Genomic DNA, 17,645 nt, shown 5'->3' with positions numbered 1-17,645 from the left:
CTGCTTAGCCTGATCATTTATTTTGGGGACTCTGACTTATTTTTCATCTTCAGGCTGACAGAAGAAAGGAGAGAGAAAAGCATAAAAAGGACAAAATGAGTTAAAAAAATGACATGGGGGCAAAACAAGGATAAAAGGAACTTGCAATAATAGTGAGATAAAGCAACAGGACATAAAGGGTGGTAGAAGAGAGCAAAGTAATCATGGCTAGGCATCCCCTGTAGTTCTAGTGGCGAGCTCCTAAGAAAAAAAAATCTGGACACCTGCACGTATTATTTCTTGTTTTAGAACTAAGCTGTTTTTTTTCCACCACTACTGTCATTTAGGCGTGGCTTGGCAGAGGAGCTGTCCACAGACTTGTGCAATCAATAGAAAAATAGCTTTAAGAAGCAATTCTGAGAAAGGGGCGTTGGCTCCTCTAACATGTTGACTGCCCTAAGCACAGCATTTGCTTTGGAAGAAGGTGTATGCTTCGGTTAGAAAACAATGCTTGTATTGCAAGTTACGTCTTTTGGGAACGTTTACGCGGTGGGTATGGTGACACTCCAATGATCTAGGTAAATAATAGAATGCACACCTAGTTTTAGTCAAGTTTCGACAATTTTGAAAATGCTCAAAGACGACGTTTTGGCCTGCAGGCTTGACTCCGTAGCAAGGATATTGAATTTCAAAATTAAACTGTTGCGCGTCACGCCCAGCCTCAAGCCACCCAGCCACAAAGGCACATACTGGAAGAATCAAACGTCAAGAATCCAATTTAGTCCAAGTAATCCATTGTATTCCATATTTATTTTTCAAAAATCTTAAAGTTCGCAACAGAGGCGGCGTGATTTGCAACTTTTAATGCTGAAGAAATGCCTGTCCAGGCTTTTTTCAATGGAACGTTAGAATGCACGACTCATCGTGGGTCACAGTGCAAATGTTCACCCAATGCATTTCGGGCAATAAGCCCTTCTTCAGGGGAAACTGTAGTAAGCCAAAGATGCCATATGTCAGATTCCCTGGGTCTTCTCTGTTTAGTATGAAAAGCTACAAAAAATGCAGTGAGTCGTATTATGTATTGTGAAAAACATATATTAAAGCCAGAAAGCCTTAGGGTTTCACTGTTATGCTACAGATTATAGATAGGTATTTTGTTACAATCCTTGAGATTTCCATATAGGCAAGGGTTTTGTTAATGGTTACACCTTCTGACAAACCTGGGGATACATGATTTGCAATATGATCATCCTCATTGAGCCTTTATGGGAGGAGTTGTATTGTTTTGCAAAATTTTAATGTTGTGCATACTTGTAATCTTAGGACTGTACGCCTTTTGATTACCTATGTCTATAGTGTAAGCTTAAACTGGTTATGGTGACAAACCAGAGATAACATGTATAGGTCTGGCTTGTTCATTATGAAACATTATGTAAAATGCTCTAGGTCTGATCTGTTTATTATTGGAACTACAAAAGCGGCAAAGCCCCTAATTTTCTGTGAAAAGCTTGTTAAAGCCAATACGCCTTTACGGTTAGATTGTTATTATACTATTGATGGGCATTTTGTTACAAGGAATGTCACAGAAAACAAAGCAAGGGCTTTGGCATTGGTTACCCCCTCTGTCAAACCCCAGGGTACAAGATTTTCAATGCTATAATCCAAGTTAGGCCATTTTAGGAGAGGCTGCATACAGTTTTGTCACTAGTAATTTCATACATATTTATAACTTTATGACTGCATGCCCGATGACTGCTTTGTGAAAAAGCTAATGCTCAATAAAGTAGGCCAGAACTGGTTATGGTGACGCAGCAACAATATATAGGTACACAGAGGGGCTTTGGGCCAACCCTTGTCAGCCAATGGGCTTTTCAAGTTTCATTCACATTCGGTTTCCACCAATAACATGGAGCTATGGGCCAGCCCAATTCCCTTTTGGCACTATTGCCCTGTGATTGACAGCATTTCACCTTCACTTCAGCATATCCACCTGAAACTGAGTATGCTTCAGTTGGGGTGTTTTTCTGTTGTCTTCTTTAGTAGACCCCTTTCATTTTGGAACACTCAGCAGCATCCCAGACAAGCTTCTGAACACTTACTTGCTACTCATTTAATGTACAGAGCACAATATCTCAAGCAGCCACTGCTTCTAAACTTGGCAACCATCTTAGAATGATATTGGACAGAGTGTATCACCAAGATGGCCAAAAAGTTTAGATGCAGCATGTCAGTCATCCTTTATGGGTGTAAGATACCCTGTGCGTTCCATGAAGGCTGCCTAGTACGATGTTTACTATGTAGTGTTCTTGGAATGGTATTGTGCATAGTGTGCCTTTGATATACTATTCCAAGATGATTTACACTTTGTTTCTAACCATGGCGGTCAGGTTGGAATGTCAAAGCAATAATAAACAATGTAGACTAGCATTCTAAGGTGCCAACCACTGCTATGCTTAATTGTTTACTTATTTTTATTACAAGCCAATGCCTGCCATGTTTATGCCGGAGCATTTCTTTCTTTTTTGTATGTTTATTTCTTTAAATTGTTTTGCATATTCTCCATCAGTTTATGTTCGTCTTATGGTGGATATGTGAGTGGGTGAATCAAAGAATGAGTCAGTGTGTGAAGGAATGGATACATGAAGGATGAGTGACATTGTGCATGAGTATTGAATTAATAAGTCTCTAACCTCACATGTGACTAAGATGCACTCTGAGATATAAGCCATATATCTTGGCATTGCCAGTGCTTCTTTATTGTGTGCTGTGTATTCAATATATTAACCGTAGTCCAATTCCAGGTTACAAAGGACCGCAGGTGGCAATGGAGCGCCTCGCTGTCCTTGATCTCCCCGGCCTCACTCAGCAGCCATCGCCTCCCTTCTTCCACAAGAGAGGCATGCAGATATATCTGAGAAACTGACGGTGTACTTAAAGTACCCCGGGAGTATGACGCAGGGCTGTGGGGCTGCTGATTTATCCCGGTTCCTACACTTGTGAAGAGAGCCAAGATGGCGGCCCCACTCTGATCGAGGAGGTGGTACATCTTTGCGTGGGAGGGGCCCCCTTCCTGGCAGACTACTTCGAGGAGGGGTATAGACCTGGGAAAACCCCATGACTTGCCATATATACAGTGGCGGCGGATGGAGCATGGCCATTTGGCCCTGCCCAGAGCACTTGGACAGTCCTCTTCTACCCGCGGCTGTGGCTGTGAGTTTCAAGGGCCTGGTGCCTTCTTCTTTTGCTGCTGCTGTGGGGGGACCTGTGGATTGGTCAGCTGACCCGCTCCATCATCCTCAATAACTCCTGGCTACAACCCTAGCACCAGGACTATGTTGGCGGCCTCCCTTTGATCACAGGGCCACCCTGATTACACTTGCGGCCACAGCGGTGAGTTCCTTTATGGAAGACGACCCCGCTCAGGGGGTCACTTCGGGGCACAACGCAGACTGGTCGGCTCCCACTACTCCAGTCTCTCCCCCAGAGCACTAAACCAATGACTGCTTTTACTCCATTTACATACTCCCCTACACCGGCGAGCTACCCCCCTTCCATAGTTGGCCTCCAGCACAAGCTCAAGAACAGCCCCAGGCTCCAGCATGCCGCCTTTGCCCACCACCACCTGGTCTTCTATCCCTATGTCCATCAGCATCTTGAAGATCGCTCCAGGCCCTAGATCACCACCGATGAGTGCAACAGCACTATGAAGGACTGGCTAAACCAGCACTGCAAAAACCCTCTGCAATTGCGAGATGATCTTGCTCTGTAAATATGGATTTTATATTTGTCCAACTATAATCGATTCAACTTTTCTTAAAATGTAATCTTGAGTGAATTTGCAACTTGTATATATGTAACTCTAAGCAGTGGCAGTTTCACCATTTGGACGGTGGGGCATTGCCCCACTAATAAAATTGGGCAATTAATTGAGCGCGCCGCTGCAAATTAAAATACAAGTAATCCTGTTTATTAATTTTAAAAAGTTGTGCTCGATCGCCACGTCATCACATCACATGACTTGACAACCAGCCTGGCTTGCAATGACTCACTCTCACCGTCGTTACTATGGGCTGCGCGGGGCTGGCCTGGCACAGTGAGTGCGCACTGCGCATGTGGGGTTTGACCGGCTGCCTTTCCTGTAGCTACTAACCCTATGGCCTTTCAAAAGCAAGCATGTCTGAGTACGGGGTATGTCCGAAGCCACAGGCCCCAGTGGTTCGAAAATGAGCGTCGTTTTTTTCTTGCTCACTCCAATCCTGACGCTGCTCTCTTCAGAGAGCAGCTCTCCTCTGAAGAGAGCAGCGTCAGGATTGGCTGCTGCAGTGCTGAAGCATGTAGTGGTGTGCAGTTGCCAGTCTAGTCTTGCACCGCGGGGGTGGGAGCGAGCGTCAATGCCCAATCACTGTGACGACTGTTGGCTTAGTGTGTGTTAAGCCATTCAGTGATTGGATGGACTGGACATTCAATCCTCCTCTCTGCAGGAGAGCACGTGCAGTCCGAGGAGTCGACTCGAGTGAGATAGTGGTTCGAGAATCATCGAGACTGTGACAGACAGTGAGTGACTGTGTGTGACACACACTGACTACTGACCTCTACGAGCGACGCAAGGTGTGTACATATATATTCATTATTTCAATAAATCCCCCGTTGACATACGTTCGCTGTCTGGGCCTAGCTCCGCGTGATATTTGCTACAGTGCGGCGCCAGGACTTCTTTCTTATTATTATAGTCATTTAAAATTGGAAACTTGTGTCCGAGTGGCAATGATTATTGAAATGCGCAATATTTAAACATCTGTACCCACGTTATCTGTGTTAAATAAGCCAAAACTCAGGAGTCCCAAAAAAGTGCGAAATATGACGTAGCACAACTGCATTTCTCTTAGTAAAGCGAGGTGCTTTTTAGTCAGATCTATAGTGTTGGTGTGGGTGGTGGTACAGTGACAGACACAACGAAAATGAAAACGAACGTGCTGGTTATTGTTATTCGCCTTTACTAACGGATCGGTTACAGGCCGAGGGACGCCTTTATATTGAGTCTGTTTAGTTGTAGGCAAACCTTCGAGCGAATTGAGCGCTACCTGCCTTTCCGAGGGTGGGCTGGGCGTGACATGGAGGTAATCCGTCATCATGGGGCTCCCGTTATGCCCAATGCTAGTGAATATCTGTGAGAGTTAGGAGTCTCCGGACAGACTCAATATAAAGGTGTCCCTCTGCCTGTAACCGATCCATTTGTAAAGGCCGAGGGCCCGTCGTCACATTATGCAAGGTCCCCGTGGTTTTTGGTTGCGATACTCAGGATGAGGGGAACTGTACACCCTGCGGCCAGATTCACATCCCGCCCTCGGCAGTGTTAAAAGAAGAGCCAACGTGAGAATGTCTCTTCAAGGCTGCACGCCGCTTCACTTGTGGGCCTCATTCCAAGGCGGGTCATGCACACGGTACACGACAAGGCAGAGTCTAAGAAACCCTGAATAGCTAGCACTGTTCTGATGTGTGTACTAGACAGTATCCCACAACAAGAGAACACAACAATAACACACTCATCCCATAATGGGCAGTTGAACATGTTACTCAAACCTCGCTTACTGAGGCGCCTTGAGTGGGCATCCGAGGAACAGACTGGTATTCTAGGCAAGTAGGCCCATCGAGCATTCTGAGATGCACAATAGTTATTGTAATTACAAAGCTGCGGGTATACCAGGGTCCAAATTACATTTGGGGATTTTGATTGATGGGTGTCTCTCTCCATCGTTCACTGTCGGGATACTTATTACTGATTGCTTTCGATTTCATGCATGATTTGAAGTAAAGTGATTATTAATTTAAACAAAAGTGTTTGCAGATCAGACAAAAGTACACCGTACGAGCATGGAAAATATAATATCCATATGCTGTTGCAGCTTAGATGAAACTGACTCTGTACTACAATTCAGTACATCTAAGACCGCGAACAGTTAAGATAAATATTTAAAGACATTATTTTTATACTTGGCAATGTCGACTGGTGTTTTGGCTTGAACACAGCACAAGATGAATTCCGTTTTTACCACTATTGCAATGCGGCCCACCCCCCTTTTTGAAACCATATCAAGTGAAGGCTGAGACCAGCATGTGTGCTGACCAGAAGCTGACCATAGCATACATGGTCCTCACGAGGCCTGTATGTAGGAATTTGTTTGGGTCTGGTGTATGAAACCTATGCCTAAGACCTATATTAACAATAACAATAATGACTTGATATTGTACAGTGCTTGATCCGTCTCTTCTACTGTATCTAAGCACTATAATTAAAACGTTACTAACACACACTTTTTTATATTCATTTTACCAACCTACGGGGTATGAAAGGTTGAGTGTGCTCTGCCTGTAGTCAAACATTGACATTCTGCTGCCTTGAAAGAGCATTCTGCTTCTTAAACCATCGTGGCATTTATTCCCTGATGTCCCAGCCAGAGTCAAGGTGACATCATGGTTGGCACTTATGGGACAGCAGATTTGCCAAGTGAGGCACAAGTAACTCTCAAATCATAGCTTTTTACATTTATTGTTGAGGTCTCTGAGGTACATGTCATATCTGTAGTTAGTCTCATAAAAAAGTGCTGCTAGTTTGCGTCCTGTTTATTTGTTTGTTATTAAAATACATCTGTGAGGTACTCCGCAATGCATTGTGTTTCAAAGTCTGTTATGAAGCTCTGTGGTTATGCTGAATAAGCAGCTACCTATGTTATATGACACCACTTTATTAATGTAATAACTGCACTTTCACAATTGCTTTATTAACCTTCCTGCTTTCACATATTTGCTTGAAAATGCACCATTTGTCCACTCTTTTTTCAAAATTCTCTCAGGTGGAAATCCCCCCAAACCCTCCTTAGGGGATTCGGGATCGCTCGCTACGGTGCAGTATGATTATCTTTTACGTCTGACCACTTTCAAATTTCACCAGCCGCCACTAACTCTAAGTACTAGTATCTGTAGTAGACGTATGTACTTACTACCATTCTTATCTGAGTTTAGAGTTTATGTGTTTGGTATCTTTTATGTAATTCATGTACTCTGAAGTCCTTATGTAATGTAACTGGTTGTATTGTAAAGCGCTCTAAAACCTTCTGGTAAAGTTTCCGTTATATAAAAAAGCAAAAATAAATAAATCCGAAAGGCCACTGAAGCAGCCACGAGGGGGGGTGTGCTATCTCTGTGCAAAAAGGTAAACAAACACCCAAACTTTAATCATTTGCAACAGCAGCAGCTGAGACAAAGGCTTTAAAAATGTCTCGAGTCCTATGTCACATTAGAAATGCAACATTATGAGATGTAAAGAAAACTGCGAGCTGCCTTAATTGAAGAGTATACCATGAAAGCAGGCTGCTGTAAGCGTTCCAGGGTCATTAAAATCGAAATGGAAAGGTAATTTAGATACTAAATGCTAGCCTCATCCTGTTTGGCTGCTGCTGAAGTCTGGAACAAACAAACATTTGAGGAGTATGTTCATAAAACTGAAGCTATCCCAGCCTAACTAATGAGGTTGTTACTGTTTAATGTCTACGACGTGCCATTTAGCCATTATTCCTTATGGCTGCTGCATCCTCTGTGGCGTCCCCTAAGAGAGCCTAATGTACTCTGAAGGCCACTGGGGGTAGTTTAAGAAATATATGTGACAGCACGGGTCAAACTAGTGTGCGGTGTCCTTATCATGCAGGCAGCAGAAGGTGAAAACAATCCATACAAAAATTTAAAAATAAACACTGCAGGAAGGACAGAGGGCAACAAAGTCATCCAATGTGGTGACTTGGGATAATTAAAGAAAGGGAGAAAGAAAACAAAGACATTAATGCATAGATGAAGATGATTATGAACCCGTAAGGTAAGGTAAAAAAAAAACATCATACAGGCGTTGCTCTCAGAGAGGAATAGTGCTTATCACTCAGATGTCTTACATACATATAACAGTAAAAACGTTTTACTTTGAAAAAATGAAATTAAATTCCCAAAACAAAAAGGTGATAATTTTAATGAAAAATATTGACTCCTCAAATACCAGCATTTGTATTTACTCAGTAATCAGTTTTACAAGTATTCACTTGTGAGATTGCCACACATATAGATTATGCCTTGCATGCCCACGCATCCCCATCTGATGCCCTGGATTCCATCAATATGGCATGAATTGCCACTAAGACGTCAGGGTAAATATTATACCAGCAGTGGACACCATCATGCCAAGGAACGCCACAAAATATCAATAATTAATACCATTTTATCTGGGTTGAAATGATGCTAGTTGTTGGCAGTCAGCACCTCTCATCGTCTCAAAAGAGTGGTAATGCTATTTAGTTACACTTTTGTAGCGCGGTCTTGTAATTTTTGGTGGTAATTTCAGCACCGATTAATGCAACAAGTTATATGAAAGCACCTAAGCATCTCTGTCAAGTGGCCACATGTAAAGTGTGGCACCATCAGCAACTTCTGGTATATGGCTAATCAGTGGCGGCTCCTCCGCTAAGGAGGAGGAGCATCACCCTACTGCTTTTAAGCAGTGTGAATAAAGGAAACATAAAATGATACTAAGAAATGTTTTATCATTTTATGTTTCCGTGCTGCTTTGCGGGCAGGGGGGCTGCTCTGCTCCCAGGGGAGAAGTGGTTTGCCACTTAAAGTGCGCAATGACTGTTTGGCTGGCCCTCTGGGGCCGGCCAAAACATCCATCCCCTGTTCATATGTTCTCCATACAGGCTGCATTACAGCCTGCATGAAGAACATGCCCAGGCCCCCATTCCCTGCAATGGGCTGATCCTCAGGGATCAGACCAATCACAAAGCTGCTTTGCAGTATTGTGATTGGTCAGGGGAGTCTGGGTGCTTACCAATCACAATGCTTGATTTGCAGCGTTGTGATTGGTCAGGGGAGCCTGGGTGCTTTCTGGTTTCATTTTGGTGCTAGCGGAGTCCTGACGCAGAGGAGAGACGTGACGGCGATAAGGTTCGTTTTTTTTTATTGTTACCCCCCCCCCCCCGACCCACCAACCCCACCCTGCCACCCCAACCGGTGCCGGACGCTACTGTGGCTACTAGCAGGTTGCTTTGCTGTGCCCAGATTCCAATGACCAGGGCCAGACAAGGCCACACCCGTAGCCCCAGAGACCTTCTACTTGGCTCTCATTCTCCTCTCTCCAGGGCCACCTTAATAGCCTTATAGGCCCCCGGGCAAAACAGCAGACTGGGCCCTCCCTACACAACCACTCACAGGAATAAAAATGTTTAATGAAAAATTAGTGTTAAATTCTGGTCTGCATGTGTCTCCTATGCTTGTGGGACCCCTGGGCAACTGCCTAGCGTTCCCAAGCGTTAAGCAGGCGCGGTTCGTCCATTGGGGCGTGGGGGCGTAGCCCTCCCTGCCCGATGCCGCCCGCAGCTCCCTCATGACAATCATGTCAATGAATCAACATGACTTCAGACCGCCGGGCGGGCGTCATGTTGATTCATTGACATGATTGTACAGGCGGCAACAAAAGTACGCATGCGTGGGGTCGGAGGGTGAATTTTTACCCGTGCCCACGCATGCGCACTTGTGTTTTTGCGGCGTTGCGCATGCCCATCAGGAGCCCTAATGGGCGAGCTGCGGGCGAGAGGGTACCTGTGCCCCTGGCGCCAGGATTGGCCAGGGGCGCTGTGAGCCTGTGACGTGTGGGGAGCAGAGCCCAGAGGTGGCGCGGACCGGGACCGGCAGCAAGGTAAGAGTGTGTGTTTTTCGATGTTCCAGTAAACTAGCTTGCCCAAATGACTTGAGATAGTTCAGTGTGTTAAAGCATCTGCTGCAGAAATGTGTGCGTCTATTCCAGGTCACCCGTTTATTTCACGGCAGAATTTCTATTTTGATAGTTGCAACAACAGCCTTCAACAGATTTCATTATATAAACATTTTCCAGAAAATGAGTTAACAACTTTGTCACCACAAATATAATGTACTTTTTGAACTAAGGTTATAAAATGTCAAAATGTTAACAAACGGTAGAGGCGGAATAGCATGATATATGCATTTATTATTGCATGCATGTTGGTGTATGTTTGTATGTGAATTTGTATAGTACATACCTAAGGCTTACAGGATGGCAAATACATGGGTGGTAGAAGGTTTCCAGCATAAAAAGGTAGGGGTGATGTAATATGTAAACTGGCACATCCTTCAACATCGATCCTAAAGGCTTGTTAGAGTCCATAATTTATTTTTATATGGTCATAAAAATACATAAATGATGGATGGATGCAGGGTGGGTGCATTAATGATTGTTCGGTGGATGGGTGGGTGGATGGCTGGGTGCATGGATAGATGCATGCATGATGGATGGATGGATGGATGCATGAATGATGGATGCAGGATGGATGGGTGGGTGGATGGGTGGATGCATGAATGAATGATGTATGGATGCAAGATGGGTGGATTCATGAATGATGTATGGATGTATGGATGGATGGATGCATGGATGCATGCATGATGGGTGGATGCATGATGGATGGATGGATGGATGGATGGATGCATGAATGATGTATGGATGGATGCATGCATGATGGGTGGATGCATGATGGATGGATTGGTGGGTGCATGAATGAATGATGTATGGATGCAGGATGGGTGGGTGGATGGATGGGTGGATGTATGAATGGGTGGATGTATGAATGATGTATGGATGGATGCATGGATGCATGCATGATGGGTGGATGCATGATGGATGGATGGGTGGATGGATGGATGGATGGATGCATGAATGATGTATGGATGGATGCATGCATGATGGGTGGATGCATGATGGATGGATGGATGGATTGGTGGGTGCATGAATGAATGATGTATGGATGCAGGATGGGTGGGTGGATGGATGGGTGGATGTATGAATGATGTATGGATGGATGCATGCATGATGGGTGGATGCATGATGGATGGATGCATGATGGATGGATGCAGGGTGGGTGGGTGGAAAGATGGGTGGATGCATGAATGATGTATGGATGGATGCAAGGTGGTTCGGGCTCGCTCGCTGCGCTCGATCGCTGTGGTGCAATATGCAAATTAGTTTAAGCCTCACCACTTTCAAATGTCACCAGCCGCCCCTGGCGTTAAGCCAGCACCGGCTCTCTCGTGCATTTCCTTATTTCATCCTCCGTTTCTGTCCTTTACTCCCCCTTACTTTGAACTTTACTTCTCACCCTTGGTTTAGTATTTAGGTACAGCTGATAGAATCAAAGTACATTTCTAATAAAAGAGAAATGCTGTTAATAAATCTCTTGCTCAAGTGGATACTGAGTGATGATGTAAAGAGCAGCTTTTACAAGGCACTATAAAATACCACAAACTCCATACTTATAACCACAACACCTGGAGGAAGGAAACTTAACCTCGGGTTTTTAGCCTCCTTCACAGAAAAAAAGTTAGCGTTCCAGTTGATAGATTAATGGCGCGCGGCTAAAAGCAGACAGTAACGCGTCAAACCCAACGGACAAAACGTTGGTCTACACGTCACAGGGGCAAGTCCAACAACTGAGTCTGATTTCTGCCGCCATGCGTCACTGGCGCACTTCACTGCAGGGCTCCTTTGAAGTGTGACCGATAGTCAAAGCGTGCTGCGTCGCCTGAGGTAAAAATAAAATCTGACCATGGAATAGAAATGACAACTTTATAGCCAAGGTAATACAATTAAGCTATCCTCGGAAGCGAGCAATAGTTTGTTTGCTTTACCTTTGCAATGATATCCGCTGTTTCATTGTAACTGCGACACTTCCTAATGCCACTGTGAGCCAGGAAGTCTTCAACGAGCCGTATTCCAATGTTGTATCCCCTGTGAACAATTAAATCAGTGGTTTTAAACAAAGTTTCAATTCAATCTTCAACCCTATGGCTTTGTTACAAAATGTCTAAACGTGGTCTGATTGAGAGAAGCAAATGAAGGCCCCTATTATGAGTAGTGCGAAAGTGTGCTTGCCCCACAAAGCTGTTTGCTCAATTGGAGTTTACCCTTCTGGATAGTTATCAGGGCAATAAAGCCTGCATCTTACTTTATAGTCAAACCTTCTGTACAGTAACAGGGCAAAGAGCGCGGTAATTATTGCGGAAATACAGAGTTTTGTGCACAAAGTAGGGGGTTTAGAAATAGCAAATAATAGAGAAGATCTGAATTTAGATATTAGAGTAGCCATGACTCCAGGAACCTCCTAAATGATCACATGCCATATCCTGTCGAAATCATAATGAGGCAGAGGAGTCACAAAGGTGCTTATCCTCTGAAGTATTCGCTAATAGCGTACAAATAGCATTTCCAATTTAAATTGTGAAGAATCAGGATTTATGTGTAGAATCTCATTTACTCAGGTATGGGATGGCAGACCATTCAGTTGCAGTGGATGCCGGAAAAGGGGGGAGGGGGTAGAAGGAGGAAAACAGCAGGGCATGCAAAGGTTTTCATCACATCTTTAGAAGCAAAATTTGTAGGTACTCACAAAACAATTGCAGGTAGTTTTTCCACACAAAATGCACAAAGGCCCTTAAACTTACAAAATATGTGCCTTAGGATCCGATTACAAGATGGGTGAAATAAAATAGGATGTGGTCTTTACCACACTTGCAAAATACCTATACCCAGTACCAGTTGCAGGAATTACCTCCGCTCTGAGTTTGAGGCATTACATGTGGACTAAGTATTTGGTGTAACAAAACCCTGGTAAATATTGGCAGGTTGTACGCGGCATTGTATTTCAGGGAAAACCTCTGGAGGTTGATGTATGTATGTGTATGTATTTGAGCTTGTAAAGCGCACTGCTACCCGTCCGTAGGTTTCCTGGCGCTGTATAACTCTGGAGAACTCGTCCTGGCTTTCCCTGTGGGATGGTCCCTGCTGTGAGTCCCCAAGGTGGAGCCAGGAATCCCCGGAATTGATGGGGCCGTTGTGGAGATTAGGCAAGCTAATGCCCAGAGTTGCCGAGTGGACCCCTGATTAGAGTAAGCACCGAGTAAGTAAGCACCGAAGCGAGAATTATCGAATCCACTGACCCAAGTCCACGACCCTGCCGCGTCGGGAATTGAACCCTGGTCCCGGGCCGACTTCTGCTCCCGGGTCTGCCGCCTCTAACCAGTGAGCCACACTACTCCACAATTGATCATTATGTCACAACGTGATCTGATAACAGTGTAAACTCTTGGTTGCTCAGGGAGCAGAATTTTCCAGTGGCAGGGCCTCCATGAGAGAGGAGGAGTGTCACCCTTCCACTGGAGACCAGGAAACATGAAAAATAAAATGGTAATAAAACACATTTATTACCATTTTATTTTTCGACCTGGCATCAGCCAAGTCTGAGGGTGGGGCAACAGCAGGGAGGAACAGTGTGCCCTCCAGTTTAAAGTGTGCATGTCACTTTGGCTAACTGCCTTGTAATGGCCAGCCTGACATGCCCAATTTAAACACTCCAACTCAAGCTGTCTTAGACAGCTGGGTGGAAAGAATGCACTGATATCCAGTGCTTTAAGAAGCATTGCACCAGCACGCTCGAGCCAATCCTGGGTCTTCTCTCATGCAGCCGGAGCAGCATGAGACAAGCGTCTTGGTTGGTAGAGGGGAGTTGCTTGCTGGAGCTCTGGGATCCTGTGCTGTCGAGATGAAGACTAGCACCCAGCATGAGGCAATAAATAAGTAAATCTTTTTATTTTTTTAAAATATTATGTTAGTTTAATTCACTGCTAGGCACTGTGAGAAACTCGCAGGGCCTTCAGTCTCAACTCCAGGGCTCTCAATCGCGGCCCATTATGAACACTGTTTAAAGCGGACCACAATTGAGAGCTTTGGCTTTGAGCCTAAGAGCACTGCTGGTTTTTATCAGTGCCGGTAGTGTGCCCATTGGCCCACCTGTTTAAATTGCCACAGGCCGACACTAGTAAGTGCCCAATACATTTCGAACCTCTGGGAGTCTGATTTTGAGTGTGGTAAATAGCACTTACCTCTTTGGAGCATTCTTAATCAGGGCAATAGTGACTTCCCAAAAGACGCAAACAATTTGTTGCTCCTCGTTGGTCATGCCCTTAACTGCAAATACATGGATGGTGTAATTCTTTAGTAGTAACTTCGAAACTGAGGAATTTGGGAATTTCCCCCTGCAATAAATGAAGGCTAACACTGAGGAGTGGATGCGTGATCCCATTTCCAACAAGAGAACCATTGTCCCTATCAGAGAGGGTCCATTTCTCATCTGTGATTCACTGTAAAATGGGGAGCGAGCGACCCTGCACCCCCATTTAGTGTGTGTGTGTGTGTGTGTGTATATATATATATATATCCTGTACACCGTTTGTCTCCAAACTCGCGCGCTCGTGTCATGAGTGATGTAATATGTGACCTCATCAGCAGTGCATTGCGGGCGCGCGAGTTATTGTTAGCGGTACTAACTATAACGGGGGAATTTCTATGGTTTTGTACGAGTGAAATGTCCAGCTAACTATAACGCCCCTGAAACCTATGGTTTTTTCAGTGAATTTCTAAGGTTTTTCAAATGCTAATTCCTAACTATAACGTGCCTGAAACCTATGGGTTTTTCAGTGAATTTCAAAGGTTTTTTAAATGATAATTTCTAAATATGCCGACAGAGATAGGACAAGTGAAGAAAGTAGAGAAAACGCACAGTAAGAAAAAAAAGAAATGCAGAAAGAAGCAACAGAAGTCCTCAAAGACGAAGAAAAGTACAGGAAGAAGGAAAACGTGCAGAAAGAACAAACAGAGGATCAGAAAGAAGCCTTGTTGCAAAATCATCCTGTACCCCCAACTTTTTTCAGACGGATACAGGTGGGAACGGAGTCTGACTAACCAGTCCTAGAGCCAGTGCTATGTTAAAAGATACTTAGAATACAGTGAAAACACCTACATACACTAGGGAACACTATGCATTGGGGTCCCCCTGTGATTAGCATGACCTCCTCTGTAAGCCCCTAGTTTATAATAGGGCAGTGGGATTAAAACTACCTCTTAAAAAGCGCCACAGGGCGTGTTTGCACACTTCTGAAGGGAGAGGGGGGCTGAGCTGACGTGTGCAAACGCCCTGTGCCGTTTTAATTTGGGGGATAAAGTCCCCTTCAATTCTGATGGTCCCTGTGATCCAACTAGCCCACTAGGTATCTCCAGTAAGCGCCACATAGCTGCATTGCAGAGTGGTGTAAAAAGGGGCACGTCCTAGTCTACCTCTCTGCAACGCAACGCAGTGGTGCTTACTGGAAGCACCTGGTGGGCTAGTTGGACCCCCGGAGCCCTCCCGATTGAAGGGGAATTATTTCCCCAACTTAAACGTGCCACAGGGCGTGTTTGCACATGTCACCTCAGGCCCCGTCCCCTTCCTTCACTACTGTGTAAACAAGTCCTGCTGCCATTTTAACTTGGGAGATTAAGTTCATTTGAATGCTGAGGGTCCCTAGGGTCCAACTAGCCCACTAGGTACCTCCGGTAAGCGCCACAGAGCTGCGTTGCAGAGAGGTGTAAAGAGTGTAACGGCCTGGACCATCTCTCTGCAACGCAGCGCAGTGGCACTTACTGCAAGCACCTGGTGGGCTAGTTAGCCCCCAGGGTCCCTCAGGATTTAAGGGGTATTATTTCCCCAACTTAAAACGCGCCATAGGGCATATTTACACACGTCACCATAGGCCCCGTCCCCTCCCTTCACCACTGTGTAAACACGCCCTGTGGCTGTTTTAAGTTAGGAGAATCCTGAGTGTCCTTAGGGACAAATTCGTCCACTAGGTACGTCCAGTAAGCGCCATTGCAGAGAGGTGTAAAAAGGGGCACAGCCTGCACCACCTCTCTGCAACGCAGCACATTGACGCTTACTGGCAGCACCTGGTGGGCTAGTTGGCCCCCAGGGTCCCTCAGGATTGAAGGGGAATTATTTTTCCAACTTAAAACGCGCCACAGGGCGTGTTTGCAGACGTCAACTCAGGGCCCGTCCCCTCCCTTCACCACTGTGTAAACGCGCCCTGTGGCCGTTCTGAGTTGAGAGATTAAGTCCCCTTGAATACTAAGGGTCCCTAGGGTCAAACTAGCCCACTAGGTACCTCCAGTAGGTGCCACAGAACTGCGTTGCAGAGAGGTGTAAAAAGGGGCGTGGCCTCGGAACACCTGTCTGCAACGCACTTCCCTGGCGCATACTGGAGATACCTCTTTGGCTAGTTGGCCCTCAGGGACCCTCAGTATTGAAAGAGAATTAATTCCCCAACTTACTACTGTGTAAACAAGTCCTGCTGCCATTTTAACTTGGGAGATTAAGTTCATTTGAATCCTGAGGGTCCCTAGGGTCCAACTAGCCCACTAGGTACCTCCGATAAGCACCACAGAGCTGCGTTGCAGAGAGGTGTAAAAAGTGTAACGGCCTGGACCATCTCTCTGCAACGCAGCGCAGTGGCACTTACTGCAAGCACCTGGTGGGCTAGTTAGCCCCCAGGGTCCCTCAGGATTGAAGGGGTATTATTTCCCCAACTTAAAACGCGCCATAGGGCATGTTTACACACGTCACCTTAGGCCCCGTCCCCTTCCTTCACCACTGTGTAAACACGCCCTGTGGCTGTTTTAAGTTAGAAGAATCCTGAGTGTCCTTAGGGGCAAATTCGTCCACTAGGTACGTCCAGTAAGCGCCATTGCAGAGAGGTGTAAAAAGGGACACAGCCTGCACCACCTATCTCCAACTTAAAACGCGCCACAGGGCGTGTTTGCAGACGTCAACTCAGGGCCCGTCCCCTCCCTTCACCACTGTGTAAACGCGCCCTGTGGCCGTTCTGAGTTGAGAGATTAAGTCCCCTTGAATACTAAGGGTCCCTAGGGTCAAACTAGCCCACTAGGTACCTCCAGTAAGTGCCATAGAACTGCGTTGCAGAGAGGTGTAAAAAGGGGCGTGGCCTCGGAACACCTGTCTGCAACGCACTTCCCTGGCGCATACTGGAGATACCTCTTTGGCTAGTTGTCCCTCAGGGACCCTCAGTATTCAAAGAGAATTAATTCCCCAACTTACTACTGCGTAAACAAGTCCTGCTGCCATTTTAACTTGGGAGATTAAGTTCATTTGAATCCTGAGGGTCCCTAGGGTCCAACTAATTCCCCAGCTTACAACTCGTCACGGGCGCGTTTGCACAATGGTGAATGAAGGGGGTGTGTCCGGAGGTGACATGTCTGCAAACACACCCTGTGGCGCGTTTTACGTTGGAGAATTAATTCCTCCTCAATCCTGAGAGTCCCTGTGGGCCAACTAGCCCACCAAGTACCTCCAGTATGCGCCAGAGAGCTGTGTTGCAGAGAGGTGTTCAGAGGCCATGCCCCTTTTTACAACACTCTGCAACGCAGCTCTGTGACGCTTACTGGAGGTACCTGGTGGGCTAGTTGGCCCCCAGGGACCCTCAGGATTGAAGAGGAATTAATCCCCCCACTTAAACCGAGGAGGTCCCAAAACATATGTTTGAAGTCCGCCTCAGGAGTCTGGCAGCGGGGGCAGGCGAAGTGTGTGTCAGGATAAAAACGGTGGAGGCGGTGTGGGGTTAGGTATGTCCTATGGAGAATAATGAATTGAATGTTCCTGAAACACGCATTCCTGGAGACCTTTTTGGGATATTCTAGGGCATTTCCCACTCTTTATCATTAAACACCCGTCCCACTT

At 45.7% G+C, this 17,645-nt stretch overlaps 1 protein-coding gene across 1 annotated transcript in view; it reads right to left on the bottom strand.

Moving 5' to 3' along the window:
- TRAPPC3L (trafficking protein particle complex subunit 3L) overlaps positions 1–17,645 on the bottom strand; it is a 503,087-nt gene that overhangs the window by 190,748 nt on the left and 294,694 nt on the right. The window contains exon 4 of the mRNA XM_078649158.1: positions 11,713–11,812. Within this exon, the coding sequence (XP_078505284.1) occupies positions 11,713–11,812 (100 nt within the window). The remainder of the gene's footprint in view (positions 1–11,712; positions 11,813–17,645) is intronic.

The sequence above is a fragment of the Lissotriton helveticus genome, chromosome 6 (genome assembly GCF_964261635.1).
Source record: "Lissotriton helveticus chromosome 6, aLisHel1.1, whole genome shotgun sequence".
Classification (NCBI taxonomy): Eukaryota; Metazoa; Chordata; class Amphibia; order Caudata; family Salamandridae; genus Lissotriton; species Lissotriton helveticus.
The sequence above is the reverse complement of the archived record's forward strand: the minus strand, read 5'-3'. Positions and strand labels throughout refer to the sequence as shown.